This window comes from Scardinius erythrophthalmus (assembly GCF_964197995.2).
Source record: "Scardinius erythrophthalmus genome assembly, chromosome: 2".
NCBI classification, from domain to species: Eukaryota; Metazoa; Chordata; class Actinopteri; order Cypriniformes; family Leuciscidae; genus Scardinius; species Scardinius erythrophthalmus.
Window position 1 is genome coordinate 50,087,739 of NC_138222.1, and position 27,344 is coordinate 50,115,082.

General features: G+C 36.0%; 1 protein-coding gene across 4 annotated transcripts in view; it reads left to right on the plus strand.

Moving 5' to 3' along the window:
* The window catches only part of arnt2 (aryl-hydrocarbon receptor nuclear translocator 2), a 79,103-nt gene that overhangs the window by 21,392 nt on the left and 30,367 nt on the right, over window positions 1-27,344 (plus strand). For all 4 annotated transcript variants that reach the window (XM_081358742.1, XM_081358740.1, XM_081358741.1 and 1 more), the window contains 7 exons: window positions 144-357; window positions 10,159-10,261; window positions 12,658-12,723; window positions 15,817-15,902; window positions 19,798-19,874; window positions 22,006-22,140; window positions 22,426-22,500. In XM_081358742.1, coding sequence (XP_081214868.1) covers window positions 144-357; window positions 10,159-10,261; window positions 12,658-12,723; window positions 15,817-15,902; window positions 19,798-19,874; window positions 22,006-22,140; window positions 22,426-22,500 — 756 coding nt within the window. The remainder of the gene's footprint in view (window positions 1-143; window positions 358-10,158; window positions 10,262-12,657; window positions 12,724-15,816; window positions 15,903-19,797; window positions 19,875-22,005; window positions 22,141-22,425; window positions 22,501-27,344) is intronic.

A 27,344-nucleotide genomic window follows, 5' to 3' on the forward strand; every position in this document is an offset into this window, starting at 1 on the left:
TTACCATGATCTGCATAGACTCAAATATATACAAAATGTGCAACAAAACGCTGTTTAAATAGGAAAATTCAGGCATTATAGATACTCTAAATGTCTCTTGAAAGTCCTATAGATGTCATTTGAAACTCCATTTACTGTCACAGGAACTGAAGCACTTGATTCTGGAGGCGGCAGACGGCTTCTTGTTCGTGGTGGCGGCTGAGACGGGTCGTGTCATCTACGTGTCGGATTCTGTCACTCCTGTTCTGAACCATCCGCAGGCCGAGTGGTTTGGCAGCACGCTCTATGAGCAGGTCCATCCAGATGACGTGGACAAACTGAGGGAACAGCTGAGCACTTCTGAGAATTCAATGACAGGTGAGAGACAGACACTTATTACTGAAAGATACTTGGGAACAGGAAATAATTGGGCTTCTCTCGCTTCAGTGCCACAGCTCAACAAGTCCACTAACTGCTAGACAATGGCATAAATGTCAAGCTTTAGTCGTGGTGTCAGACTCAGCAGTTTGGAATTAGCTGATCCAACACATTTCCATCCCAGTCTGGTTGAATCCCTGGCAGTTCATATTTTTGGTGCCTACAACCTTTGTGTTGTCATTTGCAATTTACTACCTACTGTCTTTACTATAATTTTTGATCAATTCAGTGCATCCTTGCTGAAAAAAAAGGACACTTTTTATTTTATCTTACTGACCACAACATTTTAAATGGTTGGTGTGTGTGTGTGTGCAGGCTAGGGTTAGGGATAGAATATACAGTTTGTACAGTATAAAAATAATTAAGTCCCCATAAAACATGGAAACCCAACGTGTGTGTGTGTGTGTGTGTGTGTTTTTCACATATACATACACATTACAGCCAGTAGTTTGTCGTCTACTACTCATAATCTGTGTGTGTCATTATATATTGTTTTTATCTGCCTCAGATCAGTAAAAAGTGGCCATATTGTCACTTCAGGCCATAAGGAGATCATCAATATAAGTAACAGGGTTGAGAATTCCTAGCGATGCTTGTGAGTTAAAGTAGCAAGCAACAAGACACATAAGGCTATAAGTAAATTATGACCATTTTATTATTTTTGATGCAAGAAGCATTTTAAGTGAACATCAAAGATGTCCACTTATTCAGCAAGTGCTGAAAATGTCCTCTTTAATATTTCTCCGCAGGGAACATTCAGACGCCTCATTAGTATTTGAGGCGAGAGCGAGTTAGCAGTAACTTTAATAAACTGTGAGAGTTTCTAACAAACCGCTGCTTGTTTATGACAATTTGCATTCAAAGTTTGAACGAACAGTTGAAAATCGAGCTAATGAACTTTGTATTAGAACATAATTGAAAAAGTTTGCTTTTCATTTTACAATTTTTTTGAAAATAAAACAAAAACAAGTGCTTACGTGATCAGAATCCTAAAATGAGTTTAGTGCCAAAGGATTCAGTGAACTTAAATGTATGAAAGGCATTCAAGACTAACAATGCTGAGGTGGATGATCGTATGCAGATGTTGTACTGTAATGTTCAAGTACAGATTATTCATTTAAACAAAATGGTTTGTTTGTGTAGAATTTGCTTTGCTTGAATCTCATCACAGAGGTCAGGACTTTGACTCTGGCAAACTCACTCTGTTAATGATAAATATCATAGTGAGGTTGCACGACCCATCTTTTTTTATTTATTTTTTGGTGAATTTAATCATAGACAGATGCTTAGACATTTTGCTGCCGGATTTACTGGCAGAATTACATATTCCCTCTCCGTTAAACACCATGCTTTGCAGTTCCAGTGAGGTTTTGGTGTTGGAATCCCCTGATTTATTTTCTGCAGATATAAAGCTTTGTTTGTCCTCCAGAAACTTTTGTTCTAGTTGTGCATTGTTCATGCAAGATCATTGTATCCATCAATTACCTTTTTTAATTTTTACTAAAGTCTTTCCATAAATGACTTTTTAGAAAGCAGTATATATATTTTTTTTTTTCATTATAGAACCAATGAAACAAAATGTATTTACAAGTTGAGCATTTAATTGGCTTTGTTAAAAAATGTACTGTTTTTATTGGAGTGTCCAAATGATTGTTGTTATTAATGAAGATTATATTTTTTGGGCAGATGCATAAGTTTAGATATTTGTTTTTCTACTCTGTATTTTGTGAGGTTTGAACAATTTCCCATTTCCCAACCACACAAGGAGTTGTATAATATCAAGAGAAAGCCACCCATCAGCATTCCCATTCATATTAATTGCAGTTGAAGACCTCTCTCATGCAAATTTATTCACAGGCAAAGAGGGTTTCTGTTTGGGCGGACCGCTCTCCTTGCTCTTTTTGTTGATTACAGAGGCTAGTGATTTCTCAAGACACCTTTTTCCATGATATCTGTCAGATAGATAGGGCATTTTCTCCATGGTAGTCTCCAAAATTTATTGTAGCAACTTTAATGCTAGTTATTTCCAAACTAAACTGTCTTCGTATATTATAGGAAGATCAACGGCTTCACCTCCGTGCAAAGACAGATACATGCTTATTGAATCGAGCACATGTCCTCAAATACTCTAAATAAGTTGAACTTGCCCACAGTAAATGTTTCTCCACTAGATGGCGCTACATACATACTGCAAACACAGCCTCTTTTCTTCTTTGTGGACACCCACGGTTTTTTTATATAAACCACAAGATGAATTATTCTCCTCAGATACATTTTTACTGTGGGAAATCTTTCCATCCTGTCCTCTTTGAAATGCGGATGAATATTTTGAGGGACTCATGTAATTTTAAACGCATAATCTGTGAGATATTCCTCTAAACATCAGATATGCAATGTCAAGGTTATTGTAGTGTTGCTTTTTTGGTTTTTATTTTTAATAGTATTTTCAGGTTTAAGATTCAGAGTAGATTCTGAAATGGCTTTGTTAGTCTCAGTTCAGCTTTTATATAAAGGACACATTTATATTTTAATTAAGTTGTATGCATTGGAAGACAGTTATCCTAAACGACTTGCATTACATTCAAGGTGTGCATTTCATCAGTTCAGGCATTACCTTATTGTATATTTTTTCTATTATATTTATTTTAATTTCAGTTGTAGTGTGTGTGTGTGTGTGTATATATATATATATATAATATAATATAATATATATATATATATATATATATATATATATATATATATATATATATATATATATATATATATATATAGCAATAGAAATAGGGAATTTTTGTAGAGGTCAAATAATGAGTCAAAATCGAGGCTAAAATTGTTTTCCATTAGTTCATTGGAAATGGACCATCAAGTTGAGTGCACTAAATTGTGGGAAACAGTTTTCTCAGCAGATAGTGCTTTGTTGTACTCCAAATTGTGTATAGTTCATCCAGGTGTTCCATTCCTACAGAAAATGTACATACTGCACACATAATAACTGCAGAAATTGTATGTTTCAAACATAGTTTTACATAAAAGATAGTTTTTAGTTTTAGTATACGATAATTACCCAGAAACGTGACCTCCTGAAGCATGTAATGACTTTATAATTTAATTATAGTGATAGTTGGAATGATCCAGTGTGGTCGCGGTCTCTCACAGCCCTTTTGTCGTTCTTGTCTGATTTTCCCTTTATTAAAAAGTTTCAGTGAGCCGTATGATAATATCCACCTAAGTAATAAAATGTCTCTACAGTCAGACAAGGTGCGAGCAGGGCATTGTCACAGTTCATTATGCCAACCAGTCGTGAGATGATGATTATTTTGAGAGGACCAGTCGTTGATGTGGCTCAGACCACATTTAAATAAGACTTGGGGTCAAAGTGTCTGCTGTTACTCACCACAGTAATATGAGCGATGTCAGAACTCAGGTGATTCACTTTAAATGCAAAGAGGCATCTCTATTCATCTCTGTATGATTTAGTTGTGTAATTGTATTCAGCACATCTAGCTTCCTGTGGTTTGGATGTGACATGAAACTCACCAATGTGTTTGTCTGTAATATTAAAATTATCATGTTCCCGGTGCCTATTTAGTGGGAGCCAATAATCTGAGACCACGTTGGAAAACTGAGATTTCTTTCATTTTAATATTTAAATGTAACAATTTTAAAAATGTTTTTGACATAGGTCTCTAATGCTCACCAGAACTGCATTTGTTTGATCGAAAATAGTTATTAACTGTTGTGTAAATATTGTGAAATATTATTACAATTTAAAATGCCTTTTTTCTAATTTAATTCATGTAATCTATTCCTGTGATGCAAAGCTACATTTTCAGCATCATTACTTCAGTGTTCAGTGTCACATGATCCTTCAGAAATCATTCTAATATGCTGATTTGCTGCTCAAGAAACATTTCTTATTATTATCAATAATGAAAACAGTTGTGCTGCTTCATATATTTGTGGAAACTGTTTGATGGATAGAAAGAGCAGCATTTATTTGAATTAGAAATCTTTTCTAACATTACGAATGTCTTTACTGTCACTTTTAATCAACTTAACGCATCCTTGCTGAATAAAAGTATTAAAGGCATAGTTCACCCAAAGATCATCATTTACTCACCCCTATGTTGTTCTAAACCTGTATGATTTCTTATGTTTCTTTCTTCTGTTGAAAACAAAAGAAGATATTTTGAAGAATGTTGGTAACCAGACAGTTGACGGTAGCCATTGACTTCCAGTACTATTTTTGTTTTTTTTTGTCCTACTATTGAAGTCAATGGCTTCTGTCAACTGTCTGGTTACCAACAATATATATATTTAGCCCCCAAACCTTTGAATGGTAATTTGAAATGAATATTTGTGTAATTTTTGTTGGTGATCTCAGACGTTTGGACGCCATTATACATCATGTACAAATGTGTACATCTCCAGAAAAGGGTTGTAAGGAATTTTCATCAAAGAAACTTGCAAGTTTAAAAGGAATTCCTTTCTTGCAGTAGTTCCAGATAAAATATTGCGGTTAAAATATGGCGCTCTTGATGAGGTTTTGATAACCTCATATGTTTTAGTGATAAAGTGATCAAATGAAGCGGCCAAGGGAGATGTTTTCCACGTCTCCTCAAACTATGCTCCACTAATGTGTTCTCTGTGCTGGAATGTAAGGGTTGGCTCTGCATACATAATTGATTAAGAGTGATTTGGGCTGCTCTGTTTGTGTGTGTGTTGTGTGCGTGTGTGTTTTTTCCCCCTGAAGTGGGAAATGATGGCTGGAGACATCAGTGAGATCTTGCACACCATCCATCAGACCACACAACACACCTGTGTGAAACTACACAATCTGTTCTTGTCTCATATACATATTCATATATACATGGAAAGCTTTACATGAAGCCTGCATATGTATTGCATCAAAATACTATTCTTTATGCATTGTGATTTTTATATACAACACATTATATGTTTCATAATCACTGTTAAAATACATTATAACCCATTAATGGTTATGGTTTTAAAGAGTGTTCTGAATTGCAAAACATAAAATAGTATAAATAACACATGAGACATCAGATTAAGTGTTGATCTTAATGCATTATACTATTTAAAGCTGTAACTATTAATGGAAAAGTATTACCATGTTTCACTGGGACATAAAACTGATCCTAATGTGTATTATAAAGCATAATGAATGGCCCACGGAAGGCATCTCTGCCATTTAGAGCCATTTTTACATAACATTAGTTATGTACATAATGCCATGACTCACAAATTCTGTTGAACTATCAGAATTTTTACAATGCAATTCATCTTCATGGTGACAAAATTAAATATTTTCTCATCAATTATTAAAGCGAGCATTGCGACATTCAAAGAATGCTCAAATTTGTTTTTGTTGCCTGTAGCCTACGTATCTAACCTGTTTACAAGTTTGGTGAGCTATGAGCTGTAACATGGCATGAAAACGAATGACTAATCTTAAGACAATAACTGCAAATATATGAGAAAGCGGCTGATTTGAATAATAATAATGTATGTATTATTGTTTGTAAAGCATGGTGCAAGCGTTTGCCAACATCACAGTGTTGATTCCCAGGGAATGCATGGATTGATGGAATGATGGTTGAATATAAATGAAAGAATAACAGAATACAGCTTCCCTTAAGGTTACAGATTCAAGCAACATCCCGACCTGAAATTCTCTGTGGAAATTAAATACGATTTCCAAATTTAAAAAACATTTCAGAGTGCCTTCAAACAGTGTAACAGGCTCAAAAAGAGCATTCTTTAGTCGATGACTAAACTGACCCATTTTTCCTCAGTTTATTTTTATAAACATACTTTGCTGATGAAGATAACGTTCTCAATATCTGCCTAAATTTCCATTCGGATACATCCTTGAAGGACAGCTATTATTTCTCTGGCAACACTATTTGTTTGTCCTTCCATCTACGACAGGCTTGTCGACGGCGACTGCCGCCTAAATATTTAGCTTGGCTGTGGTTGGTGGCCTGGGATATTTGCCATTTTTTGTTGCTTTGTTCAGTTTTAGAATAATAATGATACACTTGCCCACAGAGAAGAAACAATGGAGTCTGTGTGGCAAAAATGGGATATATATGTGTGGCACGGCCCTTTATGCATTCTGTAATGCTAATGAAACGGGCTTTTGCCCAGATTCCACATTGTGCCTTTTTTCTTCTCAGAGGATTTGGGGATTTTGCTTGGAAGTTCTTGTGGTTCTGGGACCGATCTGGGAGTTCTGGCTAACATTTCCTCGTTCCTCCAAGTGTTGTCCTTAGATCCCCTTCAGGTGGTCACGGAGTTGAAGTTGGAGGAGTCATGCTCGTCAGGAGGTGATGTTCCCATGCCTGCTGTTGGAGTCCTTCAAAGATCAACCAAAGTTCTCCGTTGTAGAAGCGTCCAGGGAACCTGCTCCAAAGCAAACGCCACCTGCTGAGCTCTGCTTTGGGAAGCAGGAGGCTGAGGAACGGTCATCCAAACCCACGCCGGTCTTCAAAACAGCAAATCACCATGCATATATGACTAGCACTTACTCATACCAGTGCAAACAAGAAGATTGATTGAGATGCGATCAAAGAGAATTACTGTAAAACCGGTCAATGGCTTTTTTGAGGTCATGGCTTGAATAAGTTATTTTTTACCAGGTTGTGGGTGCAGCCATTTGTAACTTGAATGTGGCTTCTGGTGTCATTCTCTTCCAGTTATTTTACCTGTACAAAACTGTACCTGAACTTACATTTTACAATGTTGTGTTCATATTCTGGGCTCATCTGCTTGGCTGTATCAACCTTATTTTGCAATGCAGAAGTAAGCTATTTTCAGTGAATGTGCGAGACTTTCGCTTCATTAGCCGCTATTTACCTAGAAGAATATCAAAGTGCAGTAAACGGTAAAACTATTTGCACTACAAACTATTGTGGTTTGCAATTACAACAATATTTGAAGTGTGTGAGCCTTTTACATAAGACAAATTTTTATCACTATCTGATAGACTAAGTTTTTTGAATCTTTTCTGAATACCTGTTTTCAATATTAAGCTGCATAATAGACTTTTTGTACAGCTAAAATAACTGGAAGCAGATGAGACTGGAAACCAGACACTTTAAAAATGGCCACACCCATGGTGAAAATACACATGGTACCTTGATTTTTCGTTACTTCCCCTGTGTTATCTTGAAGCATTCAGTGCCAAACTTAGTGTTGGCACTTTATCACAATTTCTTGTCATCCTACATCACACAAAATCCCATTTTGACCACTAGAAGTCGTCAGAAAGTCAAAAAAAGTTTAACGTTGGGGAGGCCGAGAGGTCAGAGCTATTGTGGAGGTGAATGTGGAAAAATTCCTGTCTAATTTGACATCACTAAACTGTTATTATATTGGCCTTGAAAAACCTTTTAGCTTTTGAAATATTTTTTGCCTTGTTGAAAGGCTGATATTACAGCATGTCTGACCTATTCATTGTTATTGGGTTGTTGGTAGCAGCGTGCGGCTGTACTCAGGGCAGTGGGTCGCCATCTGGATGATTTACGATCATAGTCCAGCTTCGTTTATCATCTCCATCTGGTTTTTCACCCAATTGTTTGTACAACAACAACTACCAAGGGCCTCTTTCTTTATGTTCTTGAACTTATTGAGTGGTTCTGTTGTTATCCGTCTTGGAGAAGAGTATTAATAGCTTTTAAATGCTTCCAACGTTCTTGGCGTCTGTCCTTCAGACTGGAAAGACTTCCCGACAATTAGATCTGCTCCTGAGGGCTTTCGCAGCTGTCACTGGATCAGTTCGGAGACCGCTTCTCCTCCGCTGAAAGGCATGTCAGCTAATTTGTTTATGGAAATAACTTCAGGCTTCACTAATCCTGAGCTTTTGTCCTATAGGCTAGGTATCAGCATTCCGAGAAGTATAGCTCACACTTTGAATATTGTTGTGGGTGTTTTGCTAATCCAATAACATTTTTTGGCTGCTTCGGATTGTTTTCCTCCCTTATTCTAGCTGTGCTGGATGGGGAAAAACAACTTTAAAATTGTTGTGATTTGATTATTTTAGCCAGTCTTCTGTGCCGTATAATCGAGCAGATAATGTAGCAGTGAACGAGATGGTCATAACATTTACTGTGCATCTGTGTGTGTTTGTGGGCACATTTGTTGTTTGTTATGGGGTGCATCAGGTTTGAAAGGCTTCTGTAAACTTACTGCGGTATCTTAGAAACGTATTTTGTAACTTGAGGCCATCATGGTAATGATTTAAACTAAGAATGTGTACGAGTAGTCAAGTAAAAACTCAGTTCAAGTAACACAAATAGCTTTTCCTTTGTTTCCTACGGCAGGCAAATACACAAAATATAGCCCAGCTAAATCGCTCACAAAAATCTTATCTTTAACACTAAATGTGCTGGGTGGCATTGTGGATGCATGATGTTGAAGTGATACGAGTTGATAGCAGGTGCATCCAGTGATGAAGGCGTATCAGCCGCAACACGTTGGTGTGTGGATATATGTAAATGTTTAAAAAAATGTTATAGCCATGAATAAATAAAGGCTTTTTATTTTTTTACAAGTTCTCGAGTGCCTTGGCCTTATGATTTTTGCAGGTTGTGTTGCAATTTTTTGATTTGTATATGTGGTCCTTGATATAATCATGTATCCCAATGGATGATGATACACCTTAATGGTTGAAAGAACTTGTGTGTGAAACCAAAAATGTGGTAAGCTTTTTACATGTGCGTAACCCTAGTGGCATCTACATCTAATTTTCAGTACTCATGGAGTGTATTTTTTTCTTTAGTGGTATGAATTATTATTATTTTTACTTTTATTTTCTCTTATACTCACCAAGGCTGCATTTATTTGATGAAAAAATGCAGTAATAAACTATAATATAATGTGAAATGTTTTCAAATAAATGTTTTCTATTTAAATATATTTTTAAATGTAATTTTTTCCTGTGAGACAAAGTTGAATTTTCAGCAGCCATTACTCCAGTTTTCAGTGTCATGTGATTTGCTGCTCAAGAAACATTTCTTCTTATTATTATTAATACTGAAAACAGTTGTGCTGCTTACTGTTTTTGTGGAAACCGTAATACACTACCATTCAAAATTTTGGTTAAGTAAAATAAAAAAGAAAGAAAGAAAAAATTAACACTTTCATTCAGCAAGGATGCATCAAATTGATCAAAAGTGACAGTAAAGACATTTATAATGTTACAAAAGACTTCTATTTCAAATAAATGCTGTTCATTTCTATTCATCAAAGAATCCTGACAACAAAATATATCATGGTTTTAGCACAGTCTAAAATATAAGCTTTTGAACATTGATAATAATTAAAAATAATATACCAAACTTTTGACAAGTAGTGTATATGTTACCGGCAAAGTGTGTAATCCGGCATTCTATAGAATGCCTAGGTAATGTATAGAATTAGGTGATGTATTTTTGCCAAAAACCATCAGGCATTCTATACATTGCCTAGGCATTCTATACAATACCGGGATTTCACACTTTGTCGGTAACATATATAAATATTTGAGTTATCTTATTGGCGATGTAACATTTGTAAATAAAACATTAAAATTTTCAGGTAATTCAAGTGATTTTGTTTTTTAGAGTACTGTACCACAAAATATGCCATTTGAAATGACCATTCCTATTTTAATCTATTTCGTGTTTTCTCTTCTTTTTTTTTTCTGTGTGTTTATACATTTTAATGCATATCCAGGGCGTATTCTGGACCTAAAGACGGGGACGGTGAAGAAGGAAGGACAGCAGTCCTCTATGAGAATGTGTATGGGATCCAGACGTTCCTTCATCTGCAGAATGAGGTACAGTTACAGTCTCAATGAGCTCACAGATCTCATAATCTCAGTGAAACGACTTCTCGAACAAGAAAAAATGTTGGGCGGGACTTGATTTTGTCCATGGGGAATCGATTGGATGGTTGTGGTTTGCTATTCGTTGATCTCATGTGAGTGACAGATTGTCCCGCCCTCACACCAGTGAACACATCATCAGAGAAGAGAAGAGATGTCACTGCAAGAGGGGAAGTTATTTTGATTAAAAAATTACAAGGCATGTGAAAAAAAAACAAAAAAAAACACGATCAATTATTTATAATAAATACTGCAATATTCCATAAATATAAGGATTGTCAGTTTTAATTTCATGGTGACTTTAAGAATCAGGACTGGTTATGGAAGAGTTCACTCTTCTCAAGAAACAATGTGCCCTTTTTTTTCTTCTTTTTTTTTTTTTTTTTTGTTATTCAGATACCTTTTAGAACTTTTATCAGGTCGGACTATTTCTTGTGGTGTGCCGTTAACATTTATATCACTGCTTTTAAATAAATCCACACGTATGTTTATTTTGGCGTGAAATTACTCTCTACTCGAACAAAAATGTTGTGGAATCACTATTATCAATCTGCACAACATTAATAGACTGTCTCCATGTTTCCCTTGTAAAATGCTCTTCAATTATGTTTTGTGTTGATCCTTTATGAAGTATTTCCCTGTTTATCCAAGTGTTGGTTTTTTCATCTGTTATTCTGATCATGACAATATAATTTTGCTGTTACAGTTTAAAACCTGCATGACTTTTAAGACAACAAAATGTATTCATAATAGGATTTTTTAGCAATGAGACAAACAGGAACCAAGACTGTTGTTGTTGCTGAACATTCCTGTCCTTCCCGCATTATGTTTAAAAGGTGTTTTCGATCATAAGGTTGTTTTGAAACGGTCTATGTTTAACAACAGATGGAAACATGCATTTCCCGAATTTGTTTCGAATGTCCTTGCTTGTTCAAGATATAAACCATGACGAGCAAATTACGACATAACGTATGATGAAGTCTCATATGTCTTTGTGCTACATTCAGCACATAAATATGAGAGTTGGTAACATCAAGAATGCGTTCGTGTTTAATGGTTTCTATTTGTGGTCGTCTTACAAATTGAAACTGCATGTTAGCGGATGAGCACATTGGTCAAGTGTGTATAAAAACACTTGAGATAAACAGAACCGCTTAAAAACATGATCGTCATTCTTAAAAGTTTTTATGCAATAGTTTGTCCGAGCACTATTAGACATCACGGCTCCACTCGGAGGGACGTTTACTTTCTTGTTGTATTCGAAAAATGTATGTGCTTTTTATTTGCATACCTTGCATTCATGAACACTTGACAAACTATTTGACAAAGACCTGAGGGACAACAGACTTTGTCATGCCAGGTCTAATGGAAATGACTGTGGAGGATAAACAGCTCAAGTTAAAACAGATGTGAACTATTTTCCCCTTCAACAGTGTCAAGAGATCTCAGGTCACTCGTATTGTCTTTACTAGCTGGATTCACGAGATAACAGGAGATAGATATAGTCCTAATAGACGTGTATGGTAATTAGAATATTAGATTTATTGGTAATGCTTTACAGTAAGGGTTCATTTGTTAACATTAGTCAACTACATTAGTAAACATGAACTAAGAATAAACAAAAATTTTATAGCATTTATTACATTAGTTAATGTTAATCTCAACATTTACTACTACATTTTATGTATCTGTTAACATTAGTTACTGTGAACTACAGTATATTTTTTATAAACAAACATTAAAAAAGGTTATTAAATGCTGTAAAAAATATATTGCTCATTGTTAAAACTAATTTAACAAATGAGACCTTATTGTAAAGTACCAATATATTATATTATATTTAAAAAAAATCTTTTTGGGTTGTAAAAATCACATAAACATTTTTGCCTTTCTTTTTAAATGTGTTAAATTACTTTCTGGTTAATGCAAACTCTGAGTACATATTATTTAATCTGAATCTTCTTTACTGATTGTCACATTTGAATTTTAGATTTTATCATTTTTATTTTTTTATTAACATACAAATGTTAAAATCTTTTTTTATTTATAAGTGATAATTTGTGCCATAGTGTATCATAATTATGTTGTGGTTTCCAAACTCTAAAGTTTAACAAAATTTAATTATCTATCTAATTTGTTAAATTTATTTGCAGTTTTTCAGTTTTTCTCTGAGTACATATTATTTAAATGAATCTTCTTTGCTGATAGTACCACACTTTTTATATATTTCTTTTACATAAAAGCTAATAATTAAGTTGAGGTTTCCAAACTTTAATGTTTATCAAAAATGTATTTGTGTTCTTTTTCATTTATGATGAGAAATGAACTGTTTTTAAATGTTTCTCTAGGTGTGGCAGTGCACCATTGGATCATATCTCACTGAATCGGTTGTCTAGCATGAGAAAGAGATACAGGTATGAATCTCTCTTTTTCCAATGGAGTTTTCAAATCTTAAATTTGCACCCAATTCTGCAGTTATTCAACCCTACTGTATTAACCAACATCCTCTAATTCAAAATAGAACTCATGCAGTAGTACTTTATGTTTGGCCTGTTTGTTTATTAGGGACAATGCATGTTAATGAACATCAATATAAAATACAAAATGTAAATATACCAGATTATAACAACATTGCTAATTTACATCCATAGTCCCAGGCAGGTAAAACAAAGACATTACCAGAGACCATATATAATTATACAATACATGGATGACAACATACAATTCCAAATACCCAAGGTCATGAAAGAAACACCTGGTCACTTTATGCATTTCCTCTGATCGGATAGCTCTCCGATCGTGAAAATACCAAGTGTAAATGCCCTCCGAAACGCTTCTGAGACGCATTCCAGACGAAACTGGACACTTGTGAAATGCAAGGTGTATATGTTATAGTCAGATATGACAGCGCTACTGCAACACGCATCGCTGCAGATGAGTAGCTGAGGATCTCTTAAGTAAACCAAGGCGCAAATGAAACTATGAAAAATGAAATTAAGTCGCAGACACTCAACACACAATCGTCTTCATTATACGTAGTGAGACTAAATGATCTTACCAGTGTTGATGCCGCTCTCTCTCCTATTGCGTTCTTTGATCTTGAAATTAGCTGATGATAAATAGAATGAAGCGCATATCTGTTGCTTTCACTGGCGTGAACGTAAATTTAGTGCAGGAATTGATTTGGATTTATATTCGTTTTGCAGAGAGACATATTAATTTGTCCAAGTGTAAATGGAACCGATTTAACAAATCAGATATCTATCCGATCAGAAAAAATGCATTAAGTGACCTCGTGTAAACAGGCCCAATTATGGAAATTCTTATCTGGGAATCAGAATTTGTCTTGCGGCACTTTTCGGCACTTTTCAGTTTGTCAACTAGGACAGTTGGCATTACATTCTTAGGAACGACTTCTAGGAGTTTTGTTTCTTCAAGAAATTTCCTAGAATTTGTTCCTGAGAATGTAACGCCAGTGTTCCTATTCATTCCTCCGGAAATTCGCCCTTTGACCCCTGATGTTGAACCCACTGCCTTCCACTCCACAGTAGGCATGTTGTTTGTCTGCATCAAACTTACAGCGCTGTGTGTTTTGCGGGCCATAACAGCTCTGGAATGCAGGAATCACCTATTCCAGGAACATCTGTGAAAAAAGTACATATCAGATGTCTAAATGATAAATGGCGTACGTGTGTCAAGCTTTTATGCAAAAATGAATAAGGGCTGTCGTACAGTTCACAAAACACACAGAGGTGAGAAGTGCCAAGTAGATCAGAGATGATGTTGGATAGTAAATCTTAAATAAAAGAAATAGTGAATATTTCAATTCACCCATTTTGCAGATGCTTTATCCAAACTGACATTCAAAATTGTGCATTCAAAGAATACACTTTATCATTATGTTTACCCTGGGAATCGTACCCACGATCTGCGTAATGCTCAACCTGTTGAGCTCATGAACAAGAATTAAATAATTAATTCAAGGTAAATGCCATGGCGTAGCTAGCACCATGCACTGCTAGTTGAGCTAATTAAACAGAAATAAATTAATTATAGCAAATTAAACGGACTAACTAAGACTAATCTTGGCTGATTTGACAGGGGGATGGGATTGTGCGCAGAGCGCATGAAGGATATTATGAGAAAGGCACACAAAGTTCTTTTGTATTAATGGATTGAGTAAAAAAATTTCTGACTCCGGGTTTATGGATATTGTGAAAATTTGGTTTCCCCTTGCTTTTTTAATATCTCCTAAGTTCAGAAGCGCAGAGTGAATATTTCTGGAAATGTTATTTTGGTTCCTCAGGAGATTGCTCAGGTGAATTGCATGTATATACCCACCATTAAGGTCCAGACCTCTGTATTTTTCTGAGAAGTATATAGTAAGACTTATAGAAATAAATGGCCAGTATTAACTCTACTTTAGTGCTGCAAGGATATTGCACAACGCCAAGTTAACTACCCTTCTCACTTGAGCTGCCTCAGCAGTAAGATAGCGCTCGTCAATGTCAAAATGTTTGACAAAAAGCTTCTGAGCGCAAATTCCTGCGTGATGCTTCAGTTCATAAAAGTGTGAGATAAGATGCAAGTAGCTAAACTAAAACTGGAATATTTGACAGATGTTTTACGATAGAAATTTTAAACGATCAACAGAAATAATCAAGTATGCAAACTAATAAACTTTTGTCTAATATCACCATTTTGAATTGATAATATACTGTATAATTTACGTGAATTGTGTAATGTAATTCGTAACTGTCAATGTGACGGGACAAGAAACATTAACAAAGCTGTTTTCATCATATTAGGAGTTAGATTAAAATGAATTTGCACATATTGTGAATTCATTTAATAAGTTACTTAATTTTGCCATACATTTTGGTACCTCTGCATTTCTAAAACCCTTTATAAATGTATGAAAAATCATTTAAAAAATAAATATACATTTTCAATTTTAAAATGCATAAAATTCAATGCGTCAGTACTACTATTCATTGTAGTTCTTTTGAACTTTCCATTCATCAGAGAATCCTGAAAAAAAATATCACAAATAAATTACATTTTAAAATATATTCAAATAGAAAACAGTTATTTGAAATTGTAATAATATTTCATGATATTACAGTTTTTACTGTATTTGTGATCAAATAAATGCTACCATGGTGAGCAAAAGAGACTTTTCAAAAACATTAAAAAAATCTTACAGACCCCAAACTTTTCAACGAAAGTGATTTGAAGATGGTATTAAAATACCAACTTTGGAAAAGCAAAACTGAAATAATCTTGATGTTTGCAGAGAGCCATGTTGTTGTGCTTCTGTGTTATATTTTGATGTGAAACGCTAAAGGGAACATTTTTGCTGAGGTTCGTGCCGGCTTTCCAAATCAGATCCTGCAGACCGTTATCCTAATATGACCCGAATGCCAACTTTAATGTACCAAACACGAGTACCAGTCATGTTTTTTTTATTTGTTTCATTTCTCTTTGTGTCTCTCTTTGTTTCGCAGAAATGGTCTTGGCCCATCTAAGGAGGGGGAGGCTCAGTACTCTGTTGTGCACTGTACTGGCTACATCAAGGCCTGGCCACCAGCTGGTATGTACATAAACACGCTCACATCTCTTTCAGTTCAAAGCCACTGAATCAGAGAGAAACTAACAAATATACAAACAATTCTGAGAGACCCAAACAAATACTCAGAAGTGTAACGGTGTTGTGGAGTAACTAGCTAAAAGAACCCATGAAATCAATTGATACTAATCTATATGCTAGTGTACTTATTTTTAAATATTTTTTTATTCTATTGATTTTTTTTTCACGAGTAACACTTGACGACAAGATCCTGTTACTTAATATTAGGTAATGCATTAACTAACAATGAGCAATACATTCAATCCAATACAATGGTTAAAATTGAAAATTCTCTGGATTTAACCAGTGTAACGTCCCGCCTCAATGCATCGACTGTCAATGCCATCATGTCCGCTTGATCCTCTGTTTCAGCTTTTACTGCCATAGAAACCAAGGCAACACAGTGTTGCTGCATCCAAAATCGAATACTTCCCTACTATATAGTTTGTGAAAAACAGTATGCCAAAAGAGTAGCATGTCCAAATACATAGTATTTGAAAAACAGTTGGCGAAAAGTCCACGGATGACTTACTACTTCCAGCAAGATTGTGAAGTGATTGCATTTGATGGACCATTTACTATCCCGTGAGGCCACAGAAGGGGATTTATTAATGGAAGTAAAACAACACAAATGATGCTGGTAGGTCACGTGACAGTGACAACATGGCGGATGTAGTACGTCTGAATTCATTCATACTACCCATATTTATACTATATAGAGCGTACTTTTTTAACGGTCATAAATTCAAATGTAGTACCTACTCAGTATGTGACTTCGGACGCAGCGTGAGCCTCATGAAAAAATGCATAAGTAGTAGTTATAGCATCTAGCACATCACTCTGTTTTGAATATACGACATCTAGTGGCGAAAATTACATACTGTGCTTTTAAATGTTAGTTTATGTTAGTTCAGGTCCATTAAATAATTTTAACAGATACAGCTTTTCATTTTAAAAATGGGTAACACTTTAGTTTAGGGTTCAATTCTCACTATTCACTAGTTGCTTATTAGCATGCATATTACTAGGATATTGGCTGATTATTAGTACTTATAAAGCACATATTAATGCATTATTCTGCATGACCAGATTCTACATCCCTTAATCCTACCCAATACCTAAACTTAACAACTCCATTACTAACTATTAATAAACAGTAATTAGTTTGAGTTTGAGGCAAAAGTCATAGTTAATAGTTGACTAGTGAATAGTAAATAGTGATAAGTGTGACCTAAAAATGTATTAGTAGATGTTGAAATGAACATCAGCTAAAATTATTTTTCATTGTTAGTTCATGTTAACTAATATAGTTAACTAATTTTAACAAATGCAACCTTATGGTTGTGTTCCCGATACATGTAAATGAATATATTCACCAAAAAAGATTAATTGAATCATGTAATTTTGATGTTAAATATGACTTAATCAGTATCAGAATCATGAGCAGATGTATTGTGGAATTCACAATCTGAATCCTCGTGGCAGTCACTGAACATGTGTCTGAACTCCTTGACCTATTAGAACTCTGGAATTTGGTGTTAAATTCTGTTAGAATCCTCCGGTCCGCAGAACTGTCTGGAGTTTTGGATGACTCCCATATGACACCGGCACGCACGATCCCCCCCAGCCTGCAATTCCTATTAGTACAACAGCATGTGTGCTGTGTGAAAGGAAAAAATAGACAGAGAAAGAGCAGAGAGTTGAGCAACCCTAAACTCACAAGCTCAAACGTGAACTTTTTGCCTCATATGTTATCTGGAGGTTCTCCAGGTATCCTCCGAGCACATCTCCTACAAATTTGCCATATGTGTGTGTCATAAAAATTAATCACACATGCTCAACATCCTGTTTGTTGCATAACGGCACAAAGTAAGGATAAAAATAACCTGCAACACTTGATTGTCAGCCAATATTGTGTCATATTGGAATGTGGTGATCTAAGCAAAGACTTATCATTTAGATCACACTGAATGTTAATCAGTGCATTAAGCGCTCTGGCCACACCAGATGTTCCTGATGGATTGTTGATCAGTTTCATATCATTCGCAAAACACATTATGTGCTCTTTATTACTTTATTATTGTATGCGACCAAATTAATCCAAATGTCAGTTTTTGCCAATTAAAGGCAGTAAATTAATTCAAAACATCGGTGCATCTGTCTGTAGTATGCAGCCTGTTTGTAGAGAAGTTTTTTTTCCTGAATGTCATTTATGCAGAGTAAACAGTGAGATATATATATATATATATAATGCATATAGCTGTATATATATATATATATATATATATATATATATATATACAGCTGCTCCTGTTTATTTGTATTACAGAGTCATTCGTTTTGCAAACTAGTGCTCCTTGCACTGCCATGTGCCTCTGATGAATTGAGTTGTGTTTTACTCAAGGTGACAGTTTGCAGTATAAATGTGGGAACAGACCATGAAATGATGGCAAATTGGCAATGAGACTATAAATTTCCCATATATGTATTATTCTGTAAATATTTATAGGTTGCCTTTGCTGGATGCGCATAAAAACAAACATACAGTCTCATGAAGTCTTATGAAGTGATTCTTTAAATTAATTGACCAAAATCACAACATACTGGTTTAAAAGCATCTAACCTTGAGAAATCTATCTGCCATCGAGTGCAACAGTGCCTGGCCACTTCTTCAGCATCCTTGGTTTCAGAAGTATTTTTTCCCATTCATTTTTCCTATAAGGATTTTTTTTTAAGTCTTTGTGAAAGAGTTATAAGCCATAAACCAAATCAACCAGTTATGTTGAATCACAACATTACAAACTTTTCTGATTGGTGGAGATTTCAGGGCAGAATCAATGTCGTTTTTCACCAGGGATTCTCCTGTTTAACACTGTCATTTAAAAAATGTTAAAATAATGTGGGCTAATGGCTTCAAGAAAAGCATGTAACATCAATTAACAGCATCATAGCTCACAGTAGGTCTGTCTTAAAAGGTTCATACGTTATTGTTCAAAATCAATTCCTTTATAGAGATTTTTTTTTTTACTTTTGCAATCTATTGCACTCTATTGGCTGGACAAACCAATAGTCCTGCCCCTCACTCACATGATTGGTGGAGACAATTTTTTTGTATAAAGCTCTTTTGATGATAAAAGCTAAAAATAGCATTTAGTGTGAAAAACATTAAAAACAATTCTTTTGGAAATAAAGGTACGAACTTTTACAGCTTTTTATAGCCATCTTATAAATTGTGAAAGTATTATAGATATTTTACTTCTTTTGTTCTTTCTCACTCTCTCATATTTAATTTTTTATCTTCTTTGAGTCATTCACAAAGACCCTTGTATCCTGAAAAGCTTTTTAGCCATCAACCGTAATGAGGTCAAAGCAAAGAAGGAAGTGTGTCAACGAGAAATCGTTAATGTAATTAAAAAGAGATTAAACACTTTGTTTTTGCTTAAACAAAACTCCAGGCCAGGAATCGATCCTCCGCCCTGATCTCCATCTGTTGTGACTTCGTGTAGCGTTTACTACCGATAAACACGGCATGACAACGTCCAAAAACAACCGCCTTGCTACTGGTTTTGGACGAATTAAGTAAATCACGACGCATAAAAAAACTCCTTATGACTCAGGGAGACATTGGCAAAACTGTCAAGCAGATGTTATTAGTGGGATCAAAAAAACATTTTGCCCAAAGATTCCCAAACAGGTCCTTGTGTGGTGTTGCAAGAGTCCATCTCATTGGGAAAAGGAGGTACGAGCAAACAGTTTAGTCATCAGGACAATGCTAGAGCCAGCCGGACTGTTAGATGTTTTCAGTGTGACATCAGTGTTTGTTCGGAAAAATGACTTCTTGTGTACGTGTCTTTTTCAGGCATGACTATACCGGATGAAGATACGGAAGCAGGTCAAACCAGCAAATACTGCTTGGTTGCGATTGGAAGACTGCAGGTATGTATGCCAACCTTAAATGCATGGATATCTGACATACTGTATATGCAACAAAAACATGGGTATTATCAACAAACTAGAATACCCAATCAACCGCATAGCAACATATTGGAAAGCCTCCACAAAACTTAACAAATGGATTGGATGAGAACTGAACTGAGCTGCATGACGACATCACTGTTTTTCTGCAGAACTGCTTTATAGATGAAATAAACTCATTTAATAGTTATACACTATTTTCGGCTGTATGGCCGAAGTGAACTGTTTGCATCATTGAATCGTTACCACCCACATCTCCATAGCATTGTTTTGCATATGCAAGCAAGCACCACTCATTGTCTTTTCTTTTCTTTTCTTTTCTTTTTTTTAACACTGATTACAATTACTTTTATGGAACACTTGCACTGAGCTTCATGACGCACTTCCGTTTGGAAATAGTACGTCTCACTTATTTCCGGTTATGTTTACTTTCAATGTACTGTGGTCAATGAGTTGAACAAACGCCACCTAAAATGAGTGTCCGCTGTAAGATTAAAAAATTTGGCAATTATTATTGACAGGAGAAGGTATATTCTGATGTTTACTGTGTGCAGAATTTTCCAAACTTATCAGAACATGAAGTTTTAATCCAACCCAACCCAAGCCAATCTAAGAAAGCAGTGGGTGATAAAAATACGCCATTATTTCACCACAGCGTATCAGTGTTCGTCTTAACTAGTGACCGCGACGCTGAAGTGTATGAGAACAGATGAAAAACATCAGTACGAACCACGAACATTTGATTTTTCAATGTCAATCTTTTCACTATTTACATGTTCATGCCCAAAATGCTATAATATTCAAAGTAGTTGACTGTCATTCTCCTCTACGCTGTGTACATTATTGATTAAATAGCCTAGCCTATTTAACATCGTTACAGGCACCTCGCAAGCATTCATTCATTCAACTATTTTAAAAGACTGGAATAAACACCAGCGCACACAAGCAATCCTTTTAATAGTCAATTTCATTTAAAAATTGTAAGAAAGAGAAAAAAACTGTTAATGAGAAGACGAGCATATAGCACTGCTACAGCTTAGTGGATAAATATATTTAGCCTATTTAGTATTCAGAATGCACAGTTGGAAAGAAAATATATTTATAGGAACATTTCAGCTTTCATTGTTTGCAAATTCATTGTTTTAATCAATTGGCAGCCATAAAACACAGTGATAATCTGCATTCTCATGTATGTAGGTGCGCTGAACACTCGAAACTCCCGGTATGTACTAACTAACACGGAAGAAGTTGTGCAAGTAGTCCATTCCAATAAGAGAGCGCAATGATCTAAGGTGCATTTATCTTTGAATTCAACTTTTTTTGAATTTAATATTTAATAGTTTGTGAATATAATTTATCTTGATGAGTTATGAGTCTGGGATTTCAAAATTTAAGTAATACTTTGCACAGAAGAAATATTAGGATATGTTGATTCTGTCATTTGCCAAAACTTATATTTTTTGGCACATGATATTTCTGGGAACTTAATTCATCTGTCATTATAAAAAAGTACCTTGTCAGCTCTCATATAACAAACTCATTTGTTATACCCGAGTGTCACTGTGGAAAAGTATTTCTTGCTTTAATAAATATCAGCAACTTTTGAGTACTTAAAGGTGCACTTTGCAGGATTTTCTCCAAAATAAAGTGTAGACTCATATAAAAATGATGGCTCTTAATCATTATTTATGATCCATTAGAAGTGTGTGATGGTGTTTGTGTCTACAGACTGTTTTTTATACACACACGCACACACACACACACACACACACACACACACACACACACACACACACACACACACACACACACACACACACACAAACAGTAACTAAAATATTTTAAACAGTAACTGAAAATCCTGCATGGTGCACCTTTATGTCTAATGTCTAATTCATTTATTTTTATATATTTTGCATGATTTATTTAAATGTGATTTTTCTTTTCAATAAATACTTCCCCACACCTTCATCTGTATAAACAACTAACTCTTTCACAATCTCACGACAGTGTGGTGTTACAAAACATGCGTCTGTATGTTTGATCACCCTAACCATCTGTTGTGTAAAGATCCCTTCATCTTGTCCCTTAGGTGACCAGCTCTCCCGTTTCCATGGATATGAACGGACTCTCTGTGCCAACGGAATTCCTTTCCCGTCACAACTCGGATGGCATTATCACGTTTGTGGACCCTCGTTGCATCAATGTGATTGGCTACCAGCCTCAGGTCATTTTGATTAAACGTACAGCATTATATTATTGCACAGTTACAAATTATTAAGGCAGTGTTTTGACAGTATTTATGTCCTATTTGTTTATTTGTGATGCATATGACCTTAATCACAGATTTATTTTCTGAATAATAGAGAACAATGGAGGCTAATCACCGCTTTAAATAGTCAAAATGTTCCAGTCATTATTCATTATAACATTGATGCTGTCTGTTCCTTATGTCTAAGAGCTCATATAAATCAAGCATTCATATGACTGTTCATTTTAATTGTTTACACAGGATCTTCTTGGGAAAGACATTCTAGAGTTCTGCCACCCAGAGGACCAGAGCCACCTGCGAGAGAGCTTTCAGCAGGTACGTCAACCAGACCACACCAAACAGCCAATGGTGATCTGGTCTCCCCCCCCCCCCCCCCCACACACACACACACACACACACACACACACACACACACACACACACACACACACACAGAGGTTTGACAGTCAGCATCATGACTATCAACTATAGGAAAGAATCATCATGAATGAGATCTCTCACTGTTTCTCTTAGCCTGTACAGATGAGATGCATGTTGAGATAATGGAGTCACATGGGGTTACTTTGACATTGAATTAGCAAAACATTCTTAAGATTAAAAGTCTTGTTTTCTTTGAGAACTTGTCAAGACTTGTACTTGGGAATATTCTTAAGAACTTCTCAATGTATCTTAAGGAATTTCTTAAGGTCTTAACACATTTCAAAGTAAAATAACTGGCTGTAGCATTGTTTCTCGGAGAAATGAGTATGTGAACTTTGCACGTTTCATTTTACATATTACATAAACACATTATTGTTTTTTATGCTTTAGTACAGTAAACAAGTAATAAAAACTCAGTGAGTGTTTTAGCGCAATTTTCTGACGTTATGGGATCACAACACTAAGAGATAGTCAATCTTTTTATGTTTTTTTTTTTTTTTGTGTGCGTTCCCGAGATTAGACCTTCCTTAACATAATGCCGAAAACCCGAAGTCTCTAGGTGGTCTGGTTGAGGAGGAGATAGAAGTGCAAGATTGGTGCGCACAGACAGAACAGAAATCATGAGTTAACAATCACAATTTTGTCCGTTGGAAAATTGCGCTAAAAATTATGTAGAGCACCTTTAACAACTGAAGCATTTTTCCAGAATTGCATTTAGAAACATTTATACTTAGAATTTATCTTAAGAAATTTCGGTAACACTTTACAATAAGGTTTCATTTGTTATATTAGTTAGCATGAACTAGGGCTGCACAATTAATCACAATTTACATGTAATCCCACTTAAACCTATTTGGCTTATCGACATTTTGAAATCGCAAAGGCTGCTGTACGGCTCTGTAAACGCTGCTCCATCTAAAAGCACTGTGAGTTTGAGTCACTTATAATAACGTGTATTTGAAAAAGCAACACGTCAAACATCTTTCCCAACATGAGAAGCATTTATGAACCTCTTGTCCAACAGAAGACAATGTTAATTAATGATACGTTATGTTGTGTTAAATCTTCTTTCTTAAGATTTTCTGAAGAATCTGGCCCCAATTAGGGCTGTCACTTTACGTTCGAAAATCAATTGCACAATCGATTGGACCAACCAACGCAAGTTTCGAAAACGAAAATAGGGAATCGATTTTAACGGTCTTTTCTCGGAGCGCGTCCAGCTCGTCACGATACGCCCGCAGCGAACGCGCGTCATACAGCAACTGCAGGCTCTGACAAACACGCATAACAGCAAATTATCTTTCTGCATAATGCGTCTCTTTTTACTACAAAACTGAATTCTGCCGGTATGCAGACAGTCTCATGCATTCAGATACAAATTCGGGCTACGGTCTACAATCGCCTACGTAGGCGAAATTTGTTTGACGTTTCTAATCGTAAACACAGCCATGTTGAAGACTGAGGTAATGTTTTTCATTTATGCTGTGGCAGTCCACTCTGCTTATTGTTTTTCAAGAATGTTGCACTCCTGTTTGTCGGAAGCCGTTTCTCAATACCAAGTACGCAAAGTTCGGACTTGAGTCCTTGGTAGTTTGGACTGACAAGTTCGACTCAGGAGAACGAACTCCCGAGGACGGGAGGACGCGAGTCCGATAATTCTGCAAATGGAACAGCGGCGTACTTGATAGCGTCACTCAGCTTGCTCTGGCTACTCCGGTTATCTCTTTATAGGCTACAAATAAAACAAAATATGTTATAAACCACCACTTTGCCTCTTTTCATTTTCATTTAAAAAAGATCTTTAACATAATGGCCACACAAATGAGGTTCAGGCAACGCAATTGATTATATTCACTGCATATTACAACAACACGAAATATAAAGCACAACCCTGACTCTTTTTGTTTTCATTTTAAAAATATGATGAATAAAAAACATTATAATATTGATCATTAAAACGAACATTTAGCAAAAAGAGACAGGGTTGTGTCATATATGTATATACAGTGAAGAGAATGTAGGCAACATGTAGGCTATTATAATAAAATATTTTAAGTTTTAAATATATAAAATAAAATGACATAACCTTTTTTGCTAAATGACAGTTTTAATGATCAATAATAGCCATTCTAAAAGTATAAGTAGCCTAAAAGGTATAAGAAGCTATACAATAATAAAGCCAACGATTCAGTCAAACATAAGTCAGCTCTCTAGGCTACATAGTTAAATAGACTAACGTTAAATAAAGCTATAACTTCACTTTGCCCTCAGCTAAAACGTTTTGCCAGGGAACAAATAATACATTAATTAGACAAATAAAATAAATAAATCGCCTGTTGGATATACACAGGCGATTTAAATCTCATGTTATACCCATAGACTGTAAAAGGTTATACCACTAGACTAGAGACATCCGAGCCAGCGGCAAGTCAGCAGCAGAAGCCGAGGAAAGGCTGTTCTCGGCGGGGTACGAGCGCCGAGCGTCCGATTTCCTGGTTCTCACAACTCCGAAAACGTCAGATCAAATTTTCAAATAGGCGCTATCTTTATAAATAAACCAAAGATTTGAGCTTTAAACAACTACATTCTCGCCTGAAATACTCTTAAAACTACATTTCGTGACACATTTATAGCAGTATTTTTAAATTACGCGGGGTTTCTCCTCTGCTTGCTGGTTGGTGGTGTGAGATGCATTCTGGGATACCTGGCTTGTCAAGTCCGCACAAGTCATCTCTTGATGCATCCTCGGTAAAAGGGGCGGATCAAGAACACATCCGGGGATTCGAACTGGACTTGGCTAGATGTGAACTTTGAATTGGAACAGTACTTGCAGCGACTGATGACTGATGAAGTCCACAAGAACACAAGTACAGACAAGAACGCATATTGAGAAACGGCTATTGTGTATGAAACTTCACGCCAATAAATCATCAGAAATATTGCAGACTTGTGCGCGTCTCAAGCGCCCTCTTTACGTTCGTCCTAATGCCTGTTCGTTGTCCGTGGATTTGCCCATATTTTGTGTTTAAAATGGAAACGTCTTTAGACATGGAAAATCGATTTTACAATCGATTCAATGAACACTTGTGTCTCAAAAATCGAACAGGATTTTTTCACAAAAGTGACAGCCCTAGCCCCAATGCATATTCCGTTTAGAAAAAGCACAAGAAAGAAAGAGTGCAAATGAATGCAACAGACCGCTCCATCCATCTTGAGATAGGCTTTTTAAAAATAAGTATTTAAAATACACTTCGCATTAGAAAAATGTGGTGCTGAGTACTGAACTCCGTTAAGTCAGTCGCATTGAAAATAGTGTGCGCTTATTGAGATTATTTCGATAGTCTGGGAGCAAAGCAAAAAGTCGACCTTTGGGGTGTTTTTCATGTGATTTGTTTCATGTCAAGAATTGCAGTTAGTAAGAATTCTCCTAATTTCTGGAGAAACATCCAAGACAAGGCTACATGACTGAGAACTTGATTGTCTCTAAAGCTATGAAACGGCAACCTCTGAGCTCTGGGGTGACATTGTGTGAACTTTACTTGCCAATAAAAACAAATTCTTCTCAACACGCCCAACAATCCTTAGCTTCCCCTCTCCAGTCTGCACTAGGAAGTGAACGCATGTGCTGTTTGGTTAGTCATTCAGTACCAGTAGCTGCGGCTCTCCTTGGAGTCAGATAATAGGTGTTGATTGGCCACCGTTGAGAGTTTCTCAGAGTCCGCCGAGTACCAGTGGAGTATGGCAAAGGGTGGTCGAGTGGTCGCTTCCACGGTTTTCACCATTTCATCTGTTAGATTTTGTCTTTCTCTTGTTGTATCGCTTTGCCAATTAAACCACAAGCTGGTACTCCACACTGGTCTTTTTGGCTTTGCCTCTTACTCTTCCTGTCGGGTCGCATTTTTTCCTGCTCTTTTCTTCATCCTTCCTTTTTATCTTTGGTCTTTTACAAAAACTCACTACCTTTATTTTATCCTGCTCCTTATTTCCCTAGCTTTCAGTCTTTTCAGACCCTTTTTCTTTGCCTCAAACTTCCTGTCAGCTATCATCAGTATTCTCTTCACATCCTTATATCCACACACATTTATGCCAACCGTGTGTGTGTATGTGTTGGTATTCCATCCCAGGGGATGATATTGTGGGCACTTGAAGGTGGGCTTTACTTCCTAGATGATTGTGCCCTCTATATTACGTGCTCCACTTCTTAAAAGACCCTCAAGTCCTCCGCCTCGCTTTTCCCATAAGGCCAAGGTTGAGTGGTCAGGTACACCACAAAGAGATTTGTCAAAGTACTTTCTCCTGTTTCTCTGCGTAGGTCTGTTGACGGCTGATAAAGACCCCTTTGGCTGATATCCAGAAAAGCCTTCAGATAACTAGACTCCTTCGAAACTCGAGACCACACATATACGTTGTCGTGCAAAAGCAAACGTTCACATAGACACCTGTTTCTGAGTCTTATCTGTGTCTTATCTTGTACTTTTGAAGCCAAGTGGAACAAAAGCCGACAATTTATGCGTAGCGAGACGGTGAAAGGCGGGAGATTGTGTTATTTTTGGCCTGTAGTTTCGATATGAAGTCCCGGCAGATGTCAGAGGCTAGAACAATATACATTCACTGGGTGGCTCAAAATCATTTGATTTTGAGGACTACTGGATTCTTACTTGACAGATTCTTTACCACGAGACTATTTGTCATAAAAGAATGAAGAATGAAATCCATAGAGAGATATGAATCTAAGATCC